The 20,551-nt window shown below is 40.6% G+C and overlaps 1 protein-coding gene across 3 annotated transcripts in view; it reads right to left on the bottom strand.

The window, feature by feature from the left end:
* Positions 1 to 20,551, bottom strand: part of ccser1 (coiled-coil serine-rich protein 1) — a 223,941-nt gene that overhangs the window by 71,985 nt on the left and 131,405 nt on the right. For 2 of the 3 annotated variants that reach the window (XM_060931902.1, XM_060931904.1), the window contains exon 7: positions 7,005 to 7,082. In XM_060931902.1, the coding sequence (XP_060787885.1) occupies positions 7,005 to 7,082 (78 nt within the window). Of the gene's footprint in view, positions 1 to 3,792; positions 4,778 to 7,004; positions 7,083 to 20,551 lie in introns of those variants that run through there. The other variant, XM_060931903.1, reaches the window with a different exon arrangement.

Genomic DNA, 20,551 nt, shown 5'->3' with positions numbered 1-20,551 from the left:
GCCAATACCCCTCAAAGCAGTTTAGTGCTTTGTATATGTAAATGTATATGGAATGAAGAAGATAAACTTTATTCTAAAGATAATTCATCTCCAATGTTCCAAAAAGGTCAAAAAGCAATTTTTTAAAAAGTTATTAAAATCTGACTGCTCGAACCCATCCTTAACACTGAGAATGTTCCTTAATCAAGGTGTAAAAGTGCAAATAGTCAAGGGCTAGACTTAATCCTGTTATGGCGTATGGAGTCCTTCATGACAGCTCAGTCAAAAGGATTATACGCTTCAATGTCACGTTTGTGGAACTACTCCATTGTAGAAACAACGATCTCAAAAGGAGCTAATGCACCTCTGACGTAGCGCCCCCCCCAAAAAAAAAAAAAATAAAAAAATACCAAAATAGTGAACTTTTTTTTAAAGCCACATCTGTCATGTGTTTAATAAAGGTCACATCCAAATCCAGGCCTATGGGAACATTTTATTATACCATAATTATAGATCCCAGATTTACCAAGAGGCACTGTATCCCTGCAGAGGCATGGTGGACCTCCAGAGAGCAATCTGGCCAGTTACAGTGGCACACACTTGCACAAGTACACAGACAAACAGACGAATGCCTTCAGCATAACAAGACTGTAAGCAGTGTCTTTGGCACCATGCTGTAAAGCTCCACTCGAGTAGTTTTTCAGTTTAGTTGGCCTAGTTAGGCATTTCAGCAGCGGGAAAGGGTCAGGCTCAATAAATGAGAACAATTTATTGTTACAGAACACAAAGTTCAGTTCTTCAGACACACAAATAGATCAAAAAAGTCAACTATTTTCAAATATGATGAAGGAAAAACACTTTATTAATAAGGAGTTTCCTTCTTTTTAATTAATAATATTGCCCATTCCATTAACAATACTAACACTGTAATTAATTCTGTTGACACTAAAGTGTGTTTTCTTTTTTTTTTAAACAATTGGCGTCACATAAAGAGTCTGGAACCTTTGTTATGACATACAGGGGAGATCCATAATCTTACTCAACAGGTCAAATTGTACCAAGCAATGGGGCCACAGGTATACTGATGGTCAGTGGCGTAGCTATAGGTGTGACAATGTACACTTGATAACAGAATATTTTGACCCATATTATGTTTTTGTTATAAAACCTTATAAGAGGAATTTTTTTTTTTTTGGCAATTTCTGCTGATAGCAGAACCATCAGCAAGTTATGAAGATTTCCTCACATCACTCAGTTTGGAAATTAAAGAGAATGGTTGAACCAGGGAATATTTCTTTACTTGGATCTAGTTCAGATACTTGAAGTTTTTGCTGTCTAATTGGACAATAGTTTGACATGCTAGCTTCGTTAATAAAGTTGATATTATTGTGCTCATTTGCTTACAAAATGTGGAAGTTTAAAAGAATGAATTTATTGATCTAGGCTAAATCCAAAATATGGCAATACATGCTCATTGGGAGACTACACTATTCATCATTTCTTTTGTTGAAGATCACTGAAACTTTGAATAATGAGAAAATATCATTTAAGATAAAAAGTCCAAAAGAGGCATGTAGCCAATCTTTCCATTTAGACCTAATTATCATACTTCAGTGATATGCTGTGCTCTGCATAATTTGAATTTCTCAGTGTTACGGTAGCAGTAATAACACATTTTTACACTGTAGACTTGACTGTGTGTGTGTGTGTGTGAATGGAGAACATATCCGCAAATTCAAGAACTACTGTAATGAGAGTAAAACTACATTTAAGTTTGCCTTTATTATTTACAACATGTGCTCTCTGCATGCCCACCCTTACACTGCACTCATTTTCTCAGCCAAAGTATCATGGTTTTGTGGATTTTGCTCAACATATTTGGATAGCCATGTTTGCTCAACATCTTCCCAATTATTTCTGACTTTTAGGAGTTTCATGATTTGCAAATCACTGTATTCTGTTTTTATTTACATTTTACACAGCATCCCAACTTTTTTGGAAACAGGGTTGTAGACCCTGTCTAAACAGGTTGTAGACAGGTTACCTTGTGCTTCGTAGTTATGAGGGTACTTCAAAAAGTTCTCAGCCTCACCCAGAAACAAGGGGAATAACTATACTATAAAGCCTTCTATCATTGTCCACCAAAACTCAATGAAAGAAGCAATCAAAGTAAAAAGGAGACAAATGTTTCGAGCTGGTGTGCTGCTGCTCCAGGACAATGCACCCATCCACACAGCACAGGTGGCAGTGGCAGAAGTAGCCAAATGTGGATTTGAACTGATGCCCCATGCACCTAACTCACCTGACCTGGCACCGTCTGACTTCTATCCGTTTCCCAAACTGAAATCTCACTTGCATGGTCACTATTTTCAGAGTAATAAAGAAGGCATCCATGCTGTTGCGGAGTATCGGGAGGCTCAAGATGTGACCTCCTTCCACAAAGGGATAGCAAAGTAGACCAAGTGCATTGAAGTTAAAGGAGACTATGTTGAAAAGTAATGCAAGAACAATGTTTCCCCTGTGACGTTTTTGAAGTTCCATTGCATGGCTCTTGTCTGAAAACAAGTTGATTCTTTGAGCCGTCTCTTTAATGTAGACAAGAATCCTCTTGAGATTCTACTTTAATGAAAGTTACAATAATATTGCTGCTGAAACAGCAGACACAATGACATTTATGTCAGAACAGCAGTGTTGCTGGTTTTACATTTATTGAAAAAGATTGGTTTTGTCCATCATTTTATAAGATTTTATTAAAAAAATTCTGCTAAGCTGAGACAATTGCTCGCAGTCACTGAAAAAAAATCCATCAGTCGTGCCACACCTTGTATGTCTAGTCATGCAATGTTCACAAGAACAACAAAGTAAAGGAGGTTCACCATGCACTCTCCTGCTTTCCACTAACTTTTCTTGTCTTGACCAATTCGCACCCACCAGCCAGCTCTCCCTTATGAACTGAAGCTCATGCTGTGCCATGGGGTAGCATAACACTCTTGGAGGAAAGCGCTATCCACCCACTTCTGCATGCATGAGCTCACTGATGCCCACGATTGTCTAGTGACACCATGACTGATTGGGGAGAGAAAGCATTCTACCCCTCCCAGCCAGACAGCGTGGTTGAGTTTCTGTTGTACTTTCCTGTTGCACCATTCATTCATTTTTAGTAAGCTCTTTATCCTGGTTAAGATCGGGATGGATCTGGAGCATATCCCAGGGACACTGGAACTGAAGTGGGGACACACCCTGAATGGGACCCCAGTCTATCACAAGGCACCACGCATGCACACATTCACACTTGTACCTCGGGGCAATTTCAAGGTTGCTTTATTGTCATTGTGTAAGATACTAGCCTAGCTAATCCACCTACCATTTTTGTTTGGTGATGGGAAACTAAAGGACCCAGAGGAAACTCAGAATGACATGGGGAAAGCACTGCAAAACTGCACAGAGACAGTAGCTTGAGCTCCCTATCAAACCTGGGACCCTGGACCTGTGAGGCAGCATTGCTACCCACTTTGCGACCATAAGGTCTGTATATTGTCATAAAAATTATTTCTAATATTATAACGCCCTTTATTGCAACTACATTGTCGACGTACCCCGATTAATAAAAAGCATGGTTCCAGCTAGTTAATTACTGTTTACACTACACTTTCAAAATGTTTGTATGTAATGTGGGAATACAAAGCCACAATTATACTGAAGCATTTCATACTCATTATTGAATTATAAGAGCAGGATGGAAAACACAACAAAATTAACATGATAAAAAGGCTTTTGACTCACCTTTTTTCTTTATTTCAGTACACAGACTGTGTGAAATACCAGCCATGGAAAATACGTTTGTCATACATAAATTTTCCAGTGTTTGACACTGTACGGGAGATTCAGTCAGCCATTAGAGAGGCTTACTGGCACCTTTGTATCACTAAGAAATATAGTCTCATAAGAGCTAAAACAACAGATCCTACTCAGTAGCCTGAACGTGGAACGTTGTATCATTTACCCAAATCCAAGTTACTGAATCAGAAATTATAAAGTAATTTCTGATTCTGAAACACACTTAACCCAGGTTCTGCCTGCCCTGTTGCACTATAAATACATAATGGATCCTAAAGACTTAAGTATACGGCTGCCATCATAATCAGGGAATAACTGTGACAAGCCTAACTCCATTTTCCCTGCAAGTTTCTCATTCTTGCCACACGAGAGCGCTTTCCTCAGGCTCCAATTATAAAAGAGACAGAGATAACAAATGTTTGAATAGCAAAGTTTTCTGTGCAAAGTAGGACAAAACTTGACACAGTTCTATCTCAGGTGGGATTGTGGGTTTTATTTTTAAAAACGGGGAAGTTTTATATTTTCTAGAACAAGGCAGGACAAGTCCCACCCTCCTCCTGTCATCTGAACACAGTGTGAGAATTCATGGCATCCTATTCTAAGCTTTTCTCTTGCTGGCGATGGACAAGCTGCGACATCACATGGCTCATTGGTGTGACTGCTGCTCCTGCATGCACTCCATGTAGGTCAGGAAGGAGGACAGAGAGAGACCTCATTTCCAACTTTGCTCAGCTCGACGGGATTTCCAAATAAAAAAAAAAAAAAATCCTGATGAAAAACAAAATCCGCTTCACTCCCCAGAAAAAGCTCCACAGGCTAAAGTATAAACTCTTGTGACAGCCATGGCCCAGCTCCAAAGGATTACCAAACATAATAAAATAATCTCATCAAGGTAGTTCAAATATTTTTTTTTTTTTATTGACGGTTGAAAAAAATAATTCAGATTGAGTTCTCTTCTATACTGAAGTGGAAAGGAAAGAGAGCATTAAAAAAAGCTGATAGAAAACAAATTTGTTCTCGGTACTGCAGTTTAGAAATATTGACATCTCTTTTGAGATTAGGGCAGTCTGCACTCTAACACACTGTGAAAACAAACACTGATCACAATTAGACAATGATCACCAGGAATAAAAAAAATTGGATACAGACTTTAACCTTATGAACGTTTTCATAAATTATAACCCCAAATCGGGAAAAAGTTGGGACAGTACGGAAAACGCAAATTAAAAAAAAAAAAGAAAGCAGTGATTTAACTTTGACTTATATTTCACTGCAGACAGTATAAACCCAAGATATTTCATGTTATGTCTGGTCATTTTCATTTCATTTGTGAATACACATCCATTCCTGTGTTTCTAGGCCTACAACACAGTTAAAAAAAAAATAAAAACAACTTGGGACAGGGCGATTTAGAGCTAGTAATGAGGTAAAACAACTAAATAATGATGTGATTTGAAACAGGTGATGTCAACAGGTGAATGTAAGCATGATTTGCTACAAAATCAGCATCAAGAAAGGCCTAGTTTTTGAGGAACAAAGATGGGCCGAGGATCTCCAGTTTGTCCACAAATGTATGAGAAAAGTATTGAAATGTTTAAAAAACGATGTTCCTCAAAGAAAGACAAGAAGGGATTTGGATATTTCACCCTCTATGGTGCATAATATCATTACACAGTTTAAGGAATCTGGAAGAATTTCGGTGTGTAAAGGGCAAGGGCGCAAGCCTAAGCTGAATGCCCATGAGCGCCAATCCCTGAGACGGCACTGCATCAAGAACCATCATTCATCTATAGCTGATATAACCACATGGGCTCGGGATTACTTGGCAACCCTTTATCAAGCGCTACAATATGGAGTTACATCCACAAATGCCAGTTAAAACTTTACTGTCCAAAAAGGAAGCCGGGTCGGCACGGTGGTGTAGTGGTTAGCGCTGTCGCCTCACAGCAAGAAGGTCCGGGTTCGAGCCCCATGGCCGGCGAGGGCCTTTCTGTGCGGAGTTTGCATGTTCTCCCCGTGTCCGCGTGGGTTTCCTCCGGGTGCTCCGGTTTCCCCCACAGTCCAAAGACATGCAGGTTAGGTTAACTGGTGACTCTAAATTGACCGTAGGTGTGAATGTGAGTGTGAATGGTTGTCTGTGTCTATGTGTCAGCCCTGTGATGACCTGGCGACTTGTCCAGGGTGTACCCCACCTTTTGCCCGTAGTCAGCTGGGATAGGCTCCAGCTTGCCTGCGACCCTGTAGAACAGGATAAAGCGGCTACAGATAATGAGATGAGATGGGAAAGGAAGCCTTATGTTAACTGTGTCCAGAAGCACTGACTTCTCTGGGCTCGGAGACATCTGGGATGGACCATCACACAGTGGAAATGTGTATTGTTGTCAGACCAATCAGTATTCCAAGTCTCTTTTGGAAGAAATGGATGCAGTTGTGTTCCGAACAAAAGATGAAAAGGACCATCCAGACTGTTACCAGCAACAAGTCCAAAAATCAGGGTCTGTCATGGTATGGGGTTGTGTCAGTGCCCTTGGCAAAGGTCACTTACACTTTTGTGATGGCAGCATTAATGTAGAAAAATACATTGAGATTTTGGAGCAACATATGCTGCCTTCAAGACGACATCTTTTCCAGGGATATTCCAACAAGACAATGCAAAACCACATTCTGCACACATTACAAAGGCAGGGCTGTGGAAGAAGGTGCCTGTCCCCTCTATCTCCAATAGAGAATGTGTAGCGAATTTTGAAATGAAAAATGTCAAAGAAAACCCCGTACTGTTGCACACCTTAAGAGCTGTTTGCAGGAAGAAAGGCACAAAATAACACCTGAAACGCTTCATCACTTGGTGTGTTCAATCCCTAAACATCGTTTAAGTGGTGTGAGAAGGAATAGCAACATTACAAAGTGGTAAATGCTTTATAGTCCCAACTGTTTTTGAAACGTGTTGCAAGAATCAAAATTGAAAGAAATGAAAGATTGAAAGAATCAAAATTGTTTTTATTTTGAAAAAAGTAAAATTCATGAGGTAAAGCAACAAATAATGTGCTGTTGTATTGTCTTGAGTGCAATCCAGGTCAAAGATTATGAACAAATCATTGTTTTCAGTTTTAATTTCAACATACCACCCAACCTTTTTCTGATTTGGGGTTGGAGCCAAGTATACTGCATTTCATAATGGAGGCAATTACCTTGAAAGCTGGTGACTTCTCACTGCAAGGGCTTATGGGTAAAGAGTGAAGGCTGCTGGCAGGGCTGGGCTCAGTGCTCTAAAAGGTGGAAAACAACAAAACCATCAGTTTCAATGCAAGCAGTTTTTTTTTTTTAAATAAACTTACCGAGTGTCCAACAGATTTCAATACACTGATCAGTTCACTGCCCCCAAAAATAATTTTAGCACTGAGCAAAAAGTATTAAAAAACAAAAACTTGTGTCATTTAGCAATTAAAAAAAAAATTCATTTAGCTAAACCTCGGGCGGCACGGTGGTGTAGTGGTTAGCACTGTCGCCTCACAGCAAGAAGGTCCTGGGTTCGAGCCCCGTGGCCGGTGAGGGCTTTCCTGTGTGGGTTTCCTCCGGGTGCTCCGGTTTCCTCCACAGTCCAAAGACATGCAGGTTAGGTTAATTGGTGACTCTAAATTGACCGTAGGTGTGAATGTGAGTGTGAATGGTTGTCTGTGTCTATGTGTCAGCCCTGTGATGACCTGGCGACTTGTCCAGGGTGTACCCCGCCTTTCGCCCGTAGTCAGCTGGGATAGGCTCCAGCTTGCCTGCAACCCTGTAGAACAGGATAAAGCGGCTAGAGATGATGGATGGATGGATGGATGGATGGATGGATAGCTAAACCTCAGGTGCGTCATGTTTGTTTCAATTATATTGAGAAGTCTCTTGCATTTGACTGGAGCCTACCTAGCCAAATTTAATTGATTGGACATGATTTAGAAAAGGTACACACGTGTGTGTGTGTGTATAAGGTCCCACAAGTCACAGTGCATGTCACCCCAAAACCAAGCCATGATGCAAATTGTCTAGATTCATAGATATGGGCAATGGTATAAAACCATTTGTAAAGCTTAGGATATTCCTGAAAGCACAGTAGGCACTATCATTATGAAATGGAAGAAGTTTGGAACAACTAGGACCCTTCGCAGCACATAATAACCAGGCTAGAAAGGCTTGGTCAGGGAGATGACAAAGAACCCAACAAAGACACTCCTAACAGGGTTTCAGAAGCCCTCCACAGAGACAGGTGAACCTGCCCAAAGGAAGACCATTTCAGAAATACAACATCAAACAGGCCTTTATGGTAGAGTGGCTAAACAAGAGTCACACCTGAGTAAAAGGCACTTGGCAGGTATTTAAAAGACTCAGAGCATGAATAAAATTCTCTGGTCTGATGAGATGTAAACTGAACTCTTTGGGCTCAACTCCAAGCACAACATCTGATGAAAACTAGATACTGCTCGTCACCTGGCTAATGCCATTCCAACAGTGAGGTATGGTGGCAGCATCAAGGTATGGTGGTGCTTCTTGGCAGCAGGGACAGGGAGACGGGTCAGAATTGAGAGATGGATGAATACAGATAGGTCTTTAAAGGTCCTATTCCAGAGTGCACACAACATTAAACCAGGGAAAAAGGTTCACCTTTCAGCATGACAACAACACAAACCATACAGCCAAGACAGCGCTGGAGTGGCTTCAGGACAAGGGTCTGAATGTCCTTGAGTGACCCAGCCAAAACCCAGACCAGACCAGATGGCAGTTCAGACTGTCCAACTGTACATATATTACTTCTGCAACAATAAAATCATGTATACACAATCATATATCAATCATTGCATTTGAATGCACCCATTTAACTGTGTGATATTTATTTATTTATTGATTGTATCCACATTCAGTGAATATGAGCAATTGCACGCTCTGATTGACTACTTCTAGGATATCAAGCTCATATAGTGTGAGTAGAGAAAAACAAAAAGACAGAGCACATCAAGTCGGGTATATCACTTTGTTATCAAGTATTTAAAAGAAACAGAAATATCGAAATAAAAAGAGTTTTTTCTCCCCCCAATATCTCCTGTTCCACACTCCAGCCCAGTTGGTGGCGATAATGCACATGGTTTGTCAACCGCCAAAAAAAGAAGAAGAAAATGGTGAAGCATGTTACTGAACTGACCGAGGACGAAATAAAAACTCTACTCGAAAACAAAACCCCCCAAAAATAAAAAAGCAACAAAATATGGAATAAAAGTATTTGATTGTAAGAGTGTATCTTTTTTTTCAAGAATTATGATTATTATAGCATTTTTCACAAATTGCTACTGTCATTTCGCTGGTTTGTTTACATTCTAAGCAGAAAGGAATTTGTCGGACGTTCTGTATAAAGTTTTTTTTATCAAATTTGCAAAAAATAAAAATGCTCCGTTTCTCAAAATCCAGTGAATGTGGATAGAATAAAACAGTTATTCCACTCAATCTCAGCGTGTGTGTGTGTGTGTGTATATATATATATATATATATATATATATATATATATATATATATATATACATACACACACACACACACACACACATACATACACACACTGTGTGTGTGTGTGTATATATATATATATATACACACACACACACATACATACACACACTGTGTGTGTGTGTGTGTGTGTATATATATATATATATATATATATATATATATATACACACACACACATACACACTTTATATACACTGTGTGTGTGTGTGTGTGTGTGTATATATATATATATATATATATATATATATATATATATATATATAAAAAGTGCTGTCAAAAATGTCGCGTTATTAACACGTTAACTTGACTCAATTTTAACGGCAATAATTTTTTTATCGCGAGATTAACGCTCTATGGCATGATGTAGGTTTTTCATAAGCTTTTGAAACTGCCAGGAACTTGGAACAGAGACTTTGGTTAGAAAACCGATAGCAGCTAGACTGTAATGCCACACCCCGCACAGCCAGAGTCCTCTGGCCCCCCCAAGAACCAGCGTGGGCAGGGCGCGCTAGTAGAGATGGGATTTAGGATCTTTGATGGGATCCGCATCTTTGTGATCCGTTCTTTGAAAAGAGCCGTTCAAAAGACTGGCTAATTTGGCTCTTTTTAAATATTTATTCAGTTTTAAGAAGACAGTGTCTAAAGAAGCCAGATCCCTCTGAACTGTAAACTCAATGCTATCCCAGAAATCCTTCCTGTAATATGCAAATTTGGCTGCCTCTGATTGGACAGCGCGACGCATCAACAGGCAGAAAGTGTAAAAGTACAAAATGTGTTAAGTGAGCTGAAACAGTAAAGATCAGATTCAATGCAATATTTATCAACGAACAACTTAAACTTAATATAATAGTGTACTTTATATTATAATCAAGCATGTCAAGCCTACCGTCACTGTGTAACCAATCTCTCTTTAGTTGTAGACTAACTCAAACAGTAGATCATTTCACTCATGGTTCTCTTGCTAGCCCCGCGCCGGTGCTCGGTTTAGGTTTCACTTTGCAGTGGCTGTGTCAAGACGTGTTATGCTTTGCAATAAAAAAAAAAAAACATTGGTGCAAAGCAAGCCCATTCACTTTTTTATGCTGATAAGAGAATTAAAATTTTTTTTATGTGACAAAAATGTGCGATTAAATTGCGACTAATCGCGAGTTAACTATGACATTCACGACATTAATCGCGATTAAATATTTTAATCGCTTGACAGCACTAATATATATATATATATATATATATATATATATATATATATACATACACACACACACACACACACACATACACACTTTATATACACTGTGTGTGTGTGTGTGTGTGTGTGTGTGTGTGTTATATATATATATATATATATATATATATATATATATATATAAATAAAATATATATACACACACTTTTCTTTATATATATATATATATATATATATATATATATATATATATATAAAAGAAAAAAATATACACACACACACACACACACACACTCTAGAATTACAATGGATTTTTGGGGGGTTAGCACCATTTGATTTACACAACATGCCTCTAAATTTAAAGGTGGTTGTTTTATTGTGACAAAAACAAAACAAAACAGAAAATCTGGAGTGTGAATCGGTATTCACCCCCCGAGTCAATCCTTTGGAGAGCCACCTTTTGCTGCAATTACAGCTGCAAGTCTCTTGGGGTACGTCTCTATTAGCTTAGCACATCTAGCCACTGGGATTTTTTTGCCATTCCTCAAGGCAAAACTGTTCCAACTCCTTCAAGTTAGATGGGTTGCGTTGGTGTACAGCAATCTTCAAGTTATGCCACAGATTCTCAATTGGATTGAAGTCTGGGCTTTGATTAAGTCAGGGGTTTCCAAACTGTGAGAAAGTGAGCCTCCCCCTCATATAAAAACAGCTGAACACCCGCCCCCTGCTATGCACCTTATACATACACACACATATATATATATATATATATATATATATATATATATATATATATATATATATATATATATATACACACACACACACACACACACTTACTAACCTATTATTGTTGTTGTTACAGCAGCATGGTGGTTAGCACTGTCAACTCACAGCAAGAAGGTTCTGGGTTCGAGCCCAGTGGCTGACGGGGGCCTTTCTGTATGGAGTTAACATTTTCTCCTTGTGTCTGCGTGGGTTTCCTCTGGGTGCTCCGGTTTCCCCCACAGTCCAAAGACATGCAGGTTAGGTTAACTGGTGACTCTAAATTGACCGTAGGTGTGAATGTGAGTGTGAATGGTTGTCTGTGTCTATGTGTCAGCCCTGTGATGACCTGGCGACTTGTCCAGGGTGTACCCCGCCTTTCGCCTGTAGTCAGCTGGGATAGGCTCCAGCTTGCCTGCGACCCTGTAGAACAGGATAAAGCGGCTAGAGATAATGGATGGATGGATGTTGTGGTTACTATACTGTATGTTCCACTCAGGCATAAAACGGGTTTCTACAAAAAAAAAACCAAAACATTTTTTAAACATTTTCTAAACCAAAAGATCTTTCCTTTTGAAAAAATATTTTAAACATATTTAATCTTTATCTTTTTTAAACATTTTAAACTTTTTTAGAACACACCAAACAAAAACCAAACATCTTAAATTTAGCCAAACTTAAATTGTGGGTCACCATTACCTACAAATACTTCATCTAGTTGCAATACAATCGGCCTAGAGTTCAGTAACTAAACTGAAAGCAGACTCTAGCTTTACTCATAACCTCAATTCAACAAAATCATCCATTTCAAGGCCTTTTGTGCAATTTAACTCAAGTAAAATATTTTTCGAACACATCAAAGTCAGTCCAAATGAAATAATTATCCCCCATGTGCAGCGCTCCTTTTCTAAATCGCTCAACATCGTACGTAGCCTATTTTAGATTGCTATCTTCCTCATTCCTACTTTATTGGGAACCATGAGTCTGCGTCTTTGAGGTGGACAAGTTTTTGATGCAGGGATGCATTGTAGAAAGGAACAATCGTAGATCATCCTCTACCTGCAGCCTTGACCGGTGCTTGTTTTTAATCGTGGTCAATACGGAAAACTCGCACTCACACAGGTAAGTGGAGGAGAACGGGATGAGCACTTTTATAGCCTTTTTGGAGAAGTGGGGGATTTCGGTCTCCACAGATAGCCAAAAGTGTGCAAGTGACACTTCAGTCATCTTCTTTTGCTTCAAGTCCATACTCAAGCTCCGCTCAACTAGGGCCTCTTCTTCTTGCATAGTCAGTCCATCACGGGCTGTCACTGGGAAAGAAAATGGATTTCTCTCTCACCAATTTGCCAAAGTGATTTGCTGTATAGAGCCCAGTTGCAGTCCTGCCCTACTCACGACATCTTCCAAGGTTGGGAACATTTCCACAGACCCCCGTTCAACACGAGCACACCACAGGTCCAACTTTTTCCTGAATGCAGAAACTTGGTCGTGTGCTAAAAAGGCATGGCATTGCTGCAGAGAAGTGTTCAGTATGTTTATACGGTCAAAAATATCAGAAAGATTGGCTAACATTGCAACCCAGTTCATGTCTGTCATGTGCTTCACCAGTGGGGAGTTGATTTCGGCGAGGAAGAGAAGGACTTCTTCACGGAGAATCACACAAGCGTGTGAGGTCCTTGCCCTGGGAGAGCCACCGAACTTCGGAGTGCAGGAGCAGCTGCTGGCAGTGAACGCCCATCTCATTGCAGAGGATGGAGAAGAGACGGGCTTTCATGACACGTGATTTAATTAGGTTTACAATTTTTATTGCCTCATTCAGGACTGTGAGCAGCTCTTTGGGCATCTTCTTGGTCTCCAAGGCCCGGTGATGGATGATACAGTGCGTCCAGACAGCAGCGGGAGCAACTGCTTTCACCAGACCACTGTGACGACCTGTCATCGCTCTTGCACCATCAGTACACGTTCTACAACAGCAGCCCCAATCAATATGACTCTCCTGAACAAAATCATTCAAAGAGTTGAAGATTTCTTCTGCTGTAGTGCGAGCTGGCAGAGAATGACAAAACAAAAACTCCTCCTGGATACTGAGTTCTTTAACATAGCGCAAGTACACCATTAGCTGAGCACAGGTAGCAACGTCTGTCGATTCGTCCAGCTGAACAGAGAAGAAAGGGCTGCCATGAGTACCATCCAGCACCTGTTCCTTCACATCAGATACCATGTCTGAGATGCGGCGCTGGATAGGATTGTCAGACACCGCAACACCATGCGATATGAATGCTTCGGTTGCTTTTGTATTTATAGTGCTTAATGTCTCAATTACTTTCTTCTGTGAACAGAGTTCCTTTAGCTTTCTATCAAAAAGCTCCTGTGGCTTGGCCACCAAACTCGGGTGCTTGGTCTCAACATGACGCCGGAGTTTTAATGGTCTCATGCTGTCATTAACTAGTACCTCTTTGCAAATACCACACTGAGGTAGTGGCGCATCATCTGGGCCAATACATGAAAATCCAAACTTTAAAGAATCAATCATTGTTATACTTCCTCCGTTTTCTACTTGCACCAGACTCTCTTTCCTCTCTCACTTTAGGTATTACAAATTTATCCATATCTCTACCCATGCATACTTTGAGTTCGCTAACCAGATGTTTACTATTTTTCTGTTATTTTCCCCCCTCATGCTGCACCTCCCCTGAAGTTCTTTGGCGGCTCCCAGGGGAGGCACGCCTCACCTTTTGAAAACCGCTGGTTTATTGGATGTGGCTCACACAGTTTTTTCGAGGTTAGCCTTGAAAGCTATGAATATGATCATTTATATTCTTTAACATAAACACTAGTAGGCCCCATTTTTGAGAAATACAAAGGCCTACAGAGCACAAAGAGGCTATTAGAAATAATATTTTATTACTTTTTACTGAGTGTATTAATTTAACATTTAACCTAATTGGCATAATGAATACTAATTACATACTAATTTGCATAATTTTTGCTAAATTTTCAAACTTTGTATTTAGTATACGACCATCTATGTGCCTGCCAATTTCCATGTAAGTATCTTGAAAAACAGAAAAAAAGTTATCAAGAAAAAAACTTTTGATCTCATTCGTTCAGGAGGCCCATTTTGGACCATGTTATCCTCAAACATAATGTGGCAACAGTTTTCTAAAAATTAAGCCGTTTTCCCAATCTTTGATTTCTAATATCTCAAGACCGGATAAACATTTTAATTCTGTAAAAAGTATGTTGTTCTACATTCAGTTCTGAATTCAGTGAGAACAGTTTCAAGCAATTTGGATTGAATTTGAATTTTCACCTGATATGGCGACTATTTACCCGTTCACTCTGCACTTTACTACTACTGCCCTGTCTGGTTAGACTCTAAATTGATTTTCATTGTACTAATACTTGTGTTCTGTGTCATGAAAAAGTTATCCAATTTACCCGAATAACCCTCAGTACTGATCAGATGTAATGAGGAGTAAGAGCAAAGACTTCTCCCATACTGTACCGTGAAAATGGCTGGTGTCAAACAGCATTCCCTCTGGATTCTGAAAAATATTCTCCACTTTTTTCCTTGAAAAATCAAGTTTGAGTGAATTCTTCACTTTTTCTTATTTTTTCTTCACTTAGGGCGTATTCACACCTACGTTGTTTGGTCCGGACCAAACGAACCAAATTTCCCTTGGTCCAGACCTTTTGGGTTGGTCTGAATACAAACCACCGAACTCTGGTCCGGACCAAACAAGCGGACCGAGACCGAGCTGCAAGGTCGGACTCGGTCCGGACCAAAGGAACTCTGGTGTGGACCTTTTGTAGGTGTGAAAGCAGACCGGACCTAATCCGACAGTTTTGCTTTTTTGTACCTCGGGAGCTTCCGTCGTTTGTCGAGCATTATGGGAAACAGAGTCTTGACACTCCACCGCAAAGTGCAAACACTGTTTCGGTTGTCAAGGGAACCTTACAACAGTCGTTCAGTCATTCAGACCAGTGGTAGGCTAGACTACAGAGTACAAAAAATAAGTAGGGGGCAAACGTGGGCCGAGGAAGAAACGCGTACCCTTGTGGATATATGGGCAGATGTCCACATATCTGAGCTTTTGGAGAGAACGCACAAAAATGCCGACGTGTTTGCTGTATTCAGTGAGAAAATGAAGGAGAAGGGGTTCACGCGCTCCCCAGAACAATGTCGGCTAAAAGTGAAGAAACTCCGTCAGACCTACATTAAAATCAGGGACATTCTTTCAAAAAGTGGCGGTACTAGCGACGCAAAAAAGAAATTCATCTATTACGATGGATAAGGCGAATATCCCGACACATACCTCCTCCGTCTTGCGTGAAGAGCCAGAACTGTCACAACATGATGTGCGCTCATCAGCGCTATCCTCCGTAGCTGCCTTGGCCTTTGAAGTCGTCGTTGATAAATTACTTGTACAACAGCACAGTAATCGCACAATTGTGAAAACAGTAAAAGCTGGAAAAACATATAGCTTTGATGACATTAAAAAGAATAACAGCACGGAAAGCCTCCATGACTACTTTTGAACTTAACGCTTTGTGCGCGTGTCGTCTCTGACCAATAGCTGAACGACCTCAGGGCGCGTGGCTTTGTTGACAGATTTTGGTTCGCTTACTAAAATGTACAGTGTGAAAGCGAACCGCACCCAAATGAAAAAATAAAAAAAACATTTGGTTCGGACCAAAGCAAGTGAACTATCGAACTATCCTGGTCTGAATACACCCTTAGTCTGTATTTTTTCTTAGTTACTGACATACCAAAATAGACTTAATACAGGTTTATACCAATCAAACTGGCGCAATTCAAATATTTGTACAGGCTTCTCCATTACATGTAAAATTTGGGCTCCACTCCAGTCTCTAATAAGAAAGACTTGATTTTGGGCTCCCTATGCACCATCAACCTACTTAAGGTTATTTTACCATGGAATTATTCAAAAGAGGTATGAAGACTCCCCTTTAGCCTTTACTTCAACACAAACCTTGATTTACAATTGAACAGAGTCGAGAAGAATCTTGGAACAGCCAACAGTGAAGGAATTCGAATTTCCCATCGATTTACGAACCGAACACAGAATGACACTGCGTTTTGCATCATACGTTCACCACGGGAACTCAACACGCCATGCCGCCCAAAACATAGCTCCCTTCAGTCGCTTGCCAGCTGACAGCACTTTCACTTTGATGTTTTGCAACTGACCCCTGTATTACTGACACTGTCTGATGTACTCGGGGACGGTCGGGGCTCTGAGTTTGCCTCCCCCGTGGCTGTTTCAACCCTTAAATCATCTTCAGTGCTTGAAGAAGCTCGCTCAAAAATCTTCGTCAGTTTAGATTGCACCATTGTTTGATTCACGCAGAGATAATTACACCACCACACCAGGCTGATTAAGTAGAATGGGCATGATAGAGCGATACAAATTTAGATTCAACATCACACCGTTCCATTGGCTCTTGGTCGGCTTCACTAATGCCGCTTTTCCACTACAAACGCGGCTGAGCCGTGCCGTGCCGAGTCGAGCTGAGTCGAGCTGAGCGGGGCTGTTGGAGTTGCATTTCGACTACAACCGCGCTGAACCGTGCTGGCTGGAAGTGGGTGGACACATTGGGTGGAGTTAGCGAAAGTGGGTGGACGTCACGTGATGTCGTTAAGCAGCGCAAACAGTGACATCAGTGACAGTGGCGGAACAAGTCAGAGCCGGGCCGGGGGCGGGGCAAATGACCGGGCCCTTTATTAAAGCTTATCATAACATCATTTTAGGCTACAAAATGTCCGCAACTGCGGTGTTTACCAATTTCAACACTACCGGGTGCAACTATGTTATTTAGTACATCAAGTCCTTCAAACGAACATGTAACTCAGAAACAAAAAACATTAGGATACTGTACATGGCTCATAATAAAACATCAATAGCCTATACTGCGCACATTATTTGAAGGGCATACGAATGAGCGCTCAGAGGTTGCAACGGTGACAGGAAGAGTCAGAAATAAAAGGAGGGCGGTGCAAACCTCACTGAATGCACTGTGTTTACCAATTTCAACACTACGGGGTGCAACTATGTTATTTTGTACATTAAGTCCTTCAAACGAACATGTAACTCAGAAACAAAAAAAAACATTAGGCGACATACTGTACATGGCTCATAATAAAACATCAATAGCCTACTGCGCGCATTATTTGAAGGGCATACGACGAGCCTTGCGCTCCGCGAACTCGTGCACGATGCTCTGTATGTCACTGATTCAGTGATCTTTTAAGCGGTAGTCTCACGACCCGGATAGTAAACAATAAACATGGAGGACATGGAGTCGTTAGTGTTGCTGGTCTTGGTGCTGTGGCTTGTTGTCACCGACAACGCGGACAGATACTGGCAAGAGCGTATAGATGAGGCGAGGCGCATAAGGCTTCAGAAATTCTCGTAATTCATAATTATTCTCCTTCCGGGTTTGCGGTGTTTACAGATCCCAGCGCGCTCGCGGGGCGTGTGTGGGCATGTGAGGACACGCCTCCTCACCAATCAATGCACAGGGGAGTGTCTGCTCACGCCCCCAACCTCAGTCGGCACGGTTTGGCTCGCTTCAGCCCCACTCCAAAACCGTGTGAGTTTTAGGGGCTAAGCAGGGCTGAAGCGAGCTGAGTCGTGCTGGTTTTTGGTAGTCGAAACGCGAGCCGTGTCGGGCTGAAGTGAGCTGAAGCGAGCTGAAAAAGGGTAGTGGAAAAGGGCCATAAATATGACTATCTGATGGTACATACTTGTATCCCCTGTGCCGAAAACAGCTGAAGCGAGGTCAGAAGAGCAAACCCAACAGTGTTCACTGATTATTTTGTAATGCGGTAGTTTTTAGAACTAAAAGCAGTAAACTACCATATGAATCGGTAGAGTTGGCAAGTATGCTAATGGCACTGCGTACTTTGTTGTCTGCGGCTGCATGCTCCTATTATTCTATTCAGGTTGATTTTGTGCCCTTGCAAATATTTTGCTCATACACTCAAGAGCTCCACTTTTAGGCAAATGTCTAAATATGTAAATAATCGAATGATTAAAAAGCTGATGCAGTGAGCTACAAAATTATTGGTACCTTTGGAAGGAAAAATGGGTTAAAATAGTATGAAAAATGTATAGCTAATTTCATTTCACATTGAAAATGAGAGAAATTTAGCCTTTATACTTAGAAAATGTGAAAAATATATATGCTTGTTTAAAAAAATAAAGTCTCACAAATGTTGTCATCCCTGCATTTAATACTTTGTGGAACCTCCCTTTTCCAACAAAACAGCACTGAATCTTGATGCTTGATGAGACTGAAGAATACAAAGTAAGGAATCCGAGGCTGCTCCTGAATACAGAATCTCTCCAGATCATCCAGTATCCTAGGTCATCACTTATGGACTCCATTCCTCTGCTCAACCACAGGTTTTCAGTGGAGTTTAGGTCAGGGGAATGGCATGGCTATGCACAAAGTTTGATTCTGTAGTCACAACCATTTGTGTGTGGATTTGCATGTTTGAATGCATCATTATTCTGTTGGAATATCCCACTGGTCAATTCTTGGCTAAGGCAGCTAAATTTTCATTTAAAATCTTCTAGTACTTCACAGTGTCCCTGATAAAAACCTAACAGGATTCAATCACAGATCCTCTACCATACTCTGCAGTGGGCATTATGTTCTTTTCTGTACAACCATCCCTCTTTTTACACTAAACCCACCCCGAAATTTGTTGCTGGAAAAAACAAACAAACAAAAAACCTCTCTCTCATCTGGCCACAGAACCCATTCCCAGTCAAAGTTCCAGTTGCATCTGGTGAACTCCAGGCACGTCCACTTCTGGGTAGATGAATGAAGAGGCTTTATTTTGACATATCTTCCAAATAATTTGTGAGCATGGTTAATTTCAGATTTGGAGACTTGGTAACCCCAAAATGCTACCATTTGTAAATCTCTTTTTGCCTCTGTAACCATCCTCCTCGCTGTGCATGGGGCAAATTAGAATAGTGTCCTCTTCCAGGAAGGTTTATTAGTGCTCTGGCTACTTTATTAGCCAAATTATTAATTAGAAAGCCCATTTCCATAAAAGTTGGGATATTTTCCAAAAAGCAAAAGAAACAAAAATCTTTGATTTGTTAGTTCACGTGAACCTTTATTTCACTGAAAAAAGTAAAAATTAGAGATTTTCAATAGTTTTACTGACCAACTTAATTGTATTTTGTAAATATAAACAAAGTTAGAATTTGATGCCTGCAAGACACTCAAAAAAATGTTGGGATGGAGGCATTATTACCTTTGTGTTACATCACTTTTCCTTTTAATAACGCTTTTTAATCATTTGGGATTTGAGGATAGTAATTGTTGCAGATTTGCAGTTGGAATTTTGTCCATTCTTGCTTGATACAAGACTTCAGCTGCTCAACAGTTCGTGGTCGCCGTTGTCTGATTCTCCTCTTCATGATGCGCCATACATTCTCAACAAGAGACAGATCTGGACTGGCAGCAGACCAGTCAAGCAAATGCACTCTGTCTATGAAGCCATGCTCTTGTAGCCCGTACAGAATGAGGCTTGGCATTGTCCTGCTCAAATAAGCATGGACTTCCCGGGAAGAAATGTCGCCGTGATGGCAGCATGTGTCTCTCTAAAATCCCAATATCTGCCCCAATATATGAAATGTTACCTTCACACACATGCAACTCACCTATGCCGTGGGCACTGATGCACCCCCATACCATCACAGACGCTGATTTTCACACCTTTCTTTGATAAACTGGATGGTCATGTTCAGCTTTGGCACTGAGAACCCAACATCCGGTTTTCCGGAAAAAAAGCTGAAATCTGACCACAGCACACGTTTCCATTGTCTATCAGTCCATCTGAGATGAGTTCGGGCCCAGAGAAATTGACAGCATTTCTGCATAAAATTGATGAATGCCTTCCTCCTTGCATAATACAGTTTCAGGTTGCATTTCTGGATGCAGTGGCGGACTGTGTTAAGCGACAATGGTATTCTGAAGTATTCCGGAGCCCATGTGGCTATATTTGTCACATTAGCATGACGGTTTCTCATGCTACGCACATTCAACAATGGTTCCCGACCTTGCCCATTACACACCGAGATGTCTCCGAATTCCCTGAATCTTTTCACAATATTGTAGAATCTGAAAGACCTAAATTCTCTGCAATCTTGCATTGAGAAATGTTTTTGAATTGACTAACGATTCTCTCATGAATTTTGG

This window comes from Neoarius graeffei, chromosome 10 (genome assembly GCF_027579695.1).
Source record: "Neoarius graeffei isolate fNeoGra1 chromosome 10, fNeoGra1.pri, whole genome shotgun sequence".
In the NCBI taxonomy this organism is placed as follows: domain Eukaryota; kingdom Metazoa; phylum Chordata; class Actinopteri; order Siluriformes; family Ariidae; genus Neoarius; species Neoarius graeffei.
This window is presented reverse-complemented; position numbering and strand designations above follow the sequence as displayed.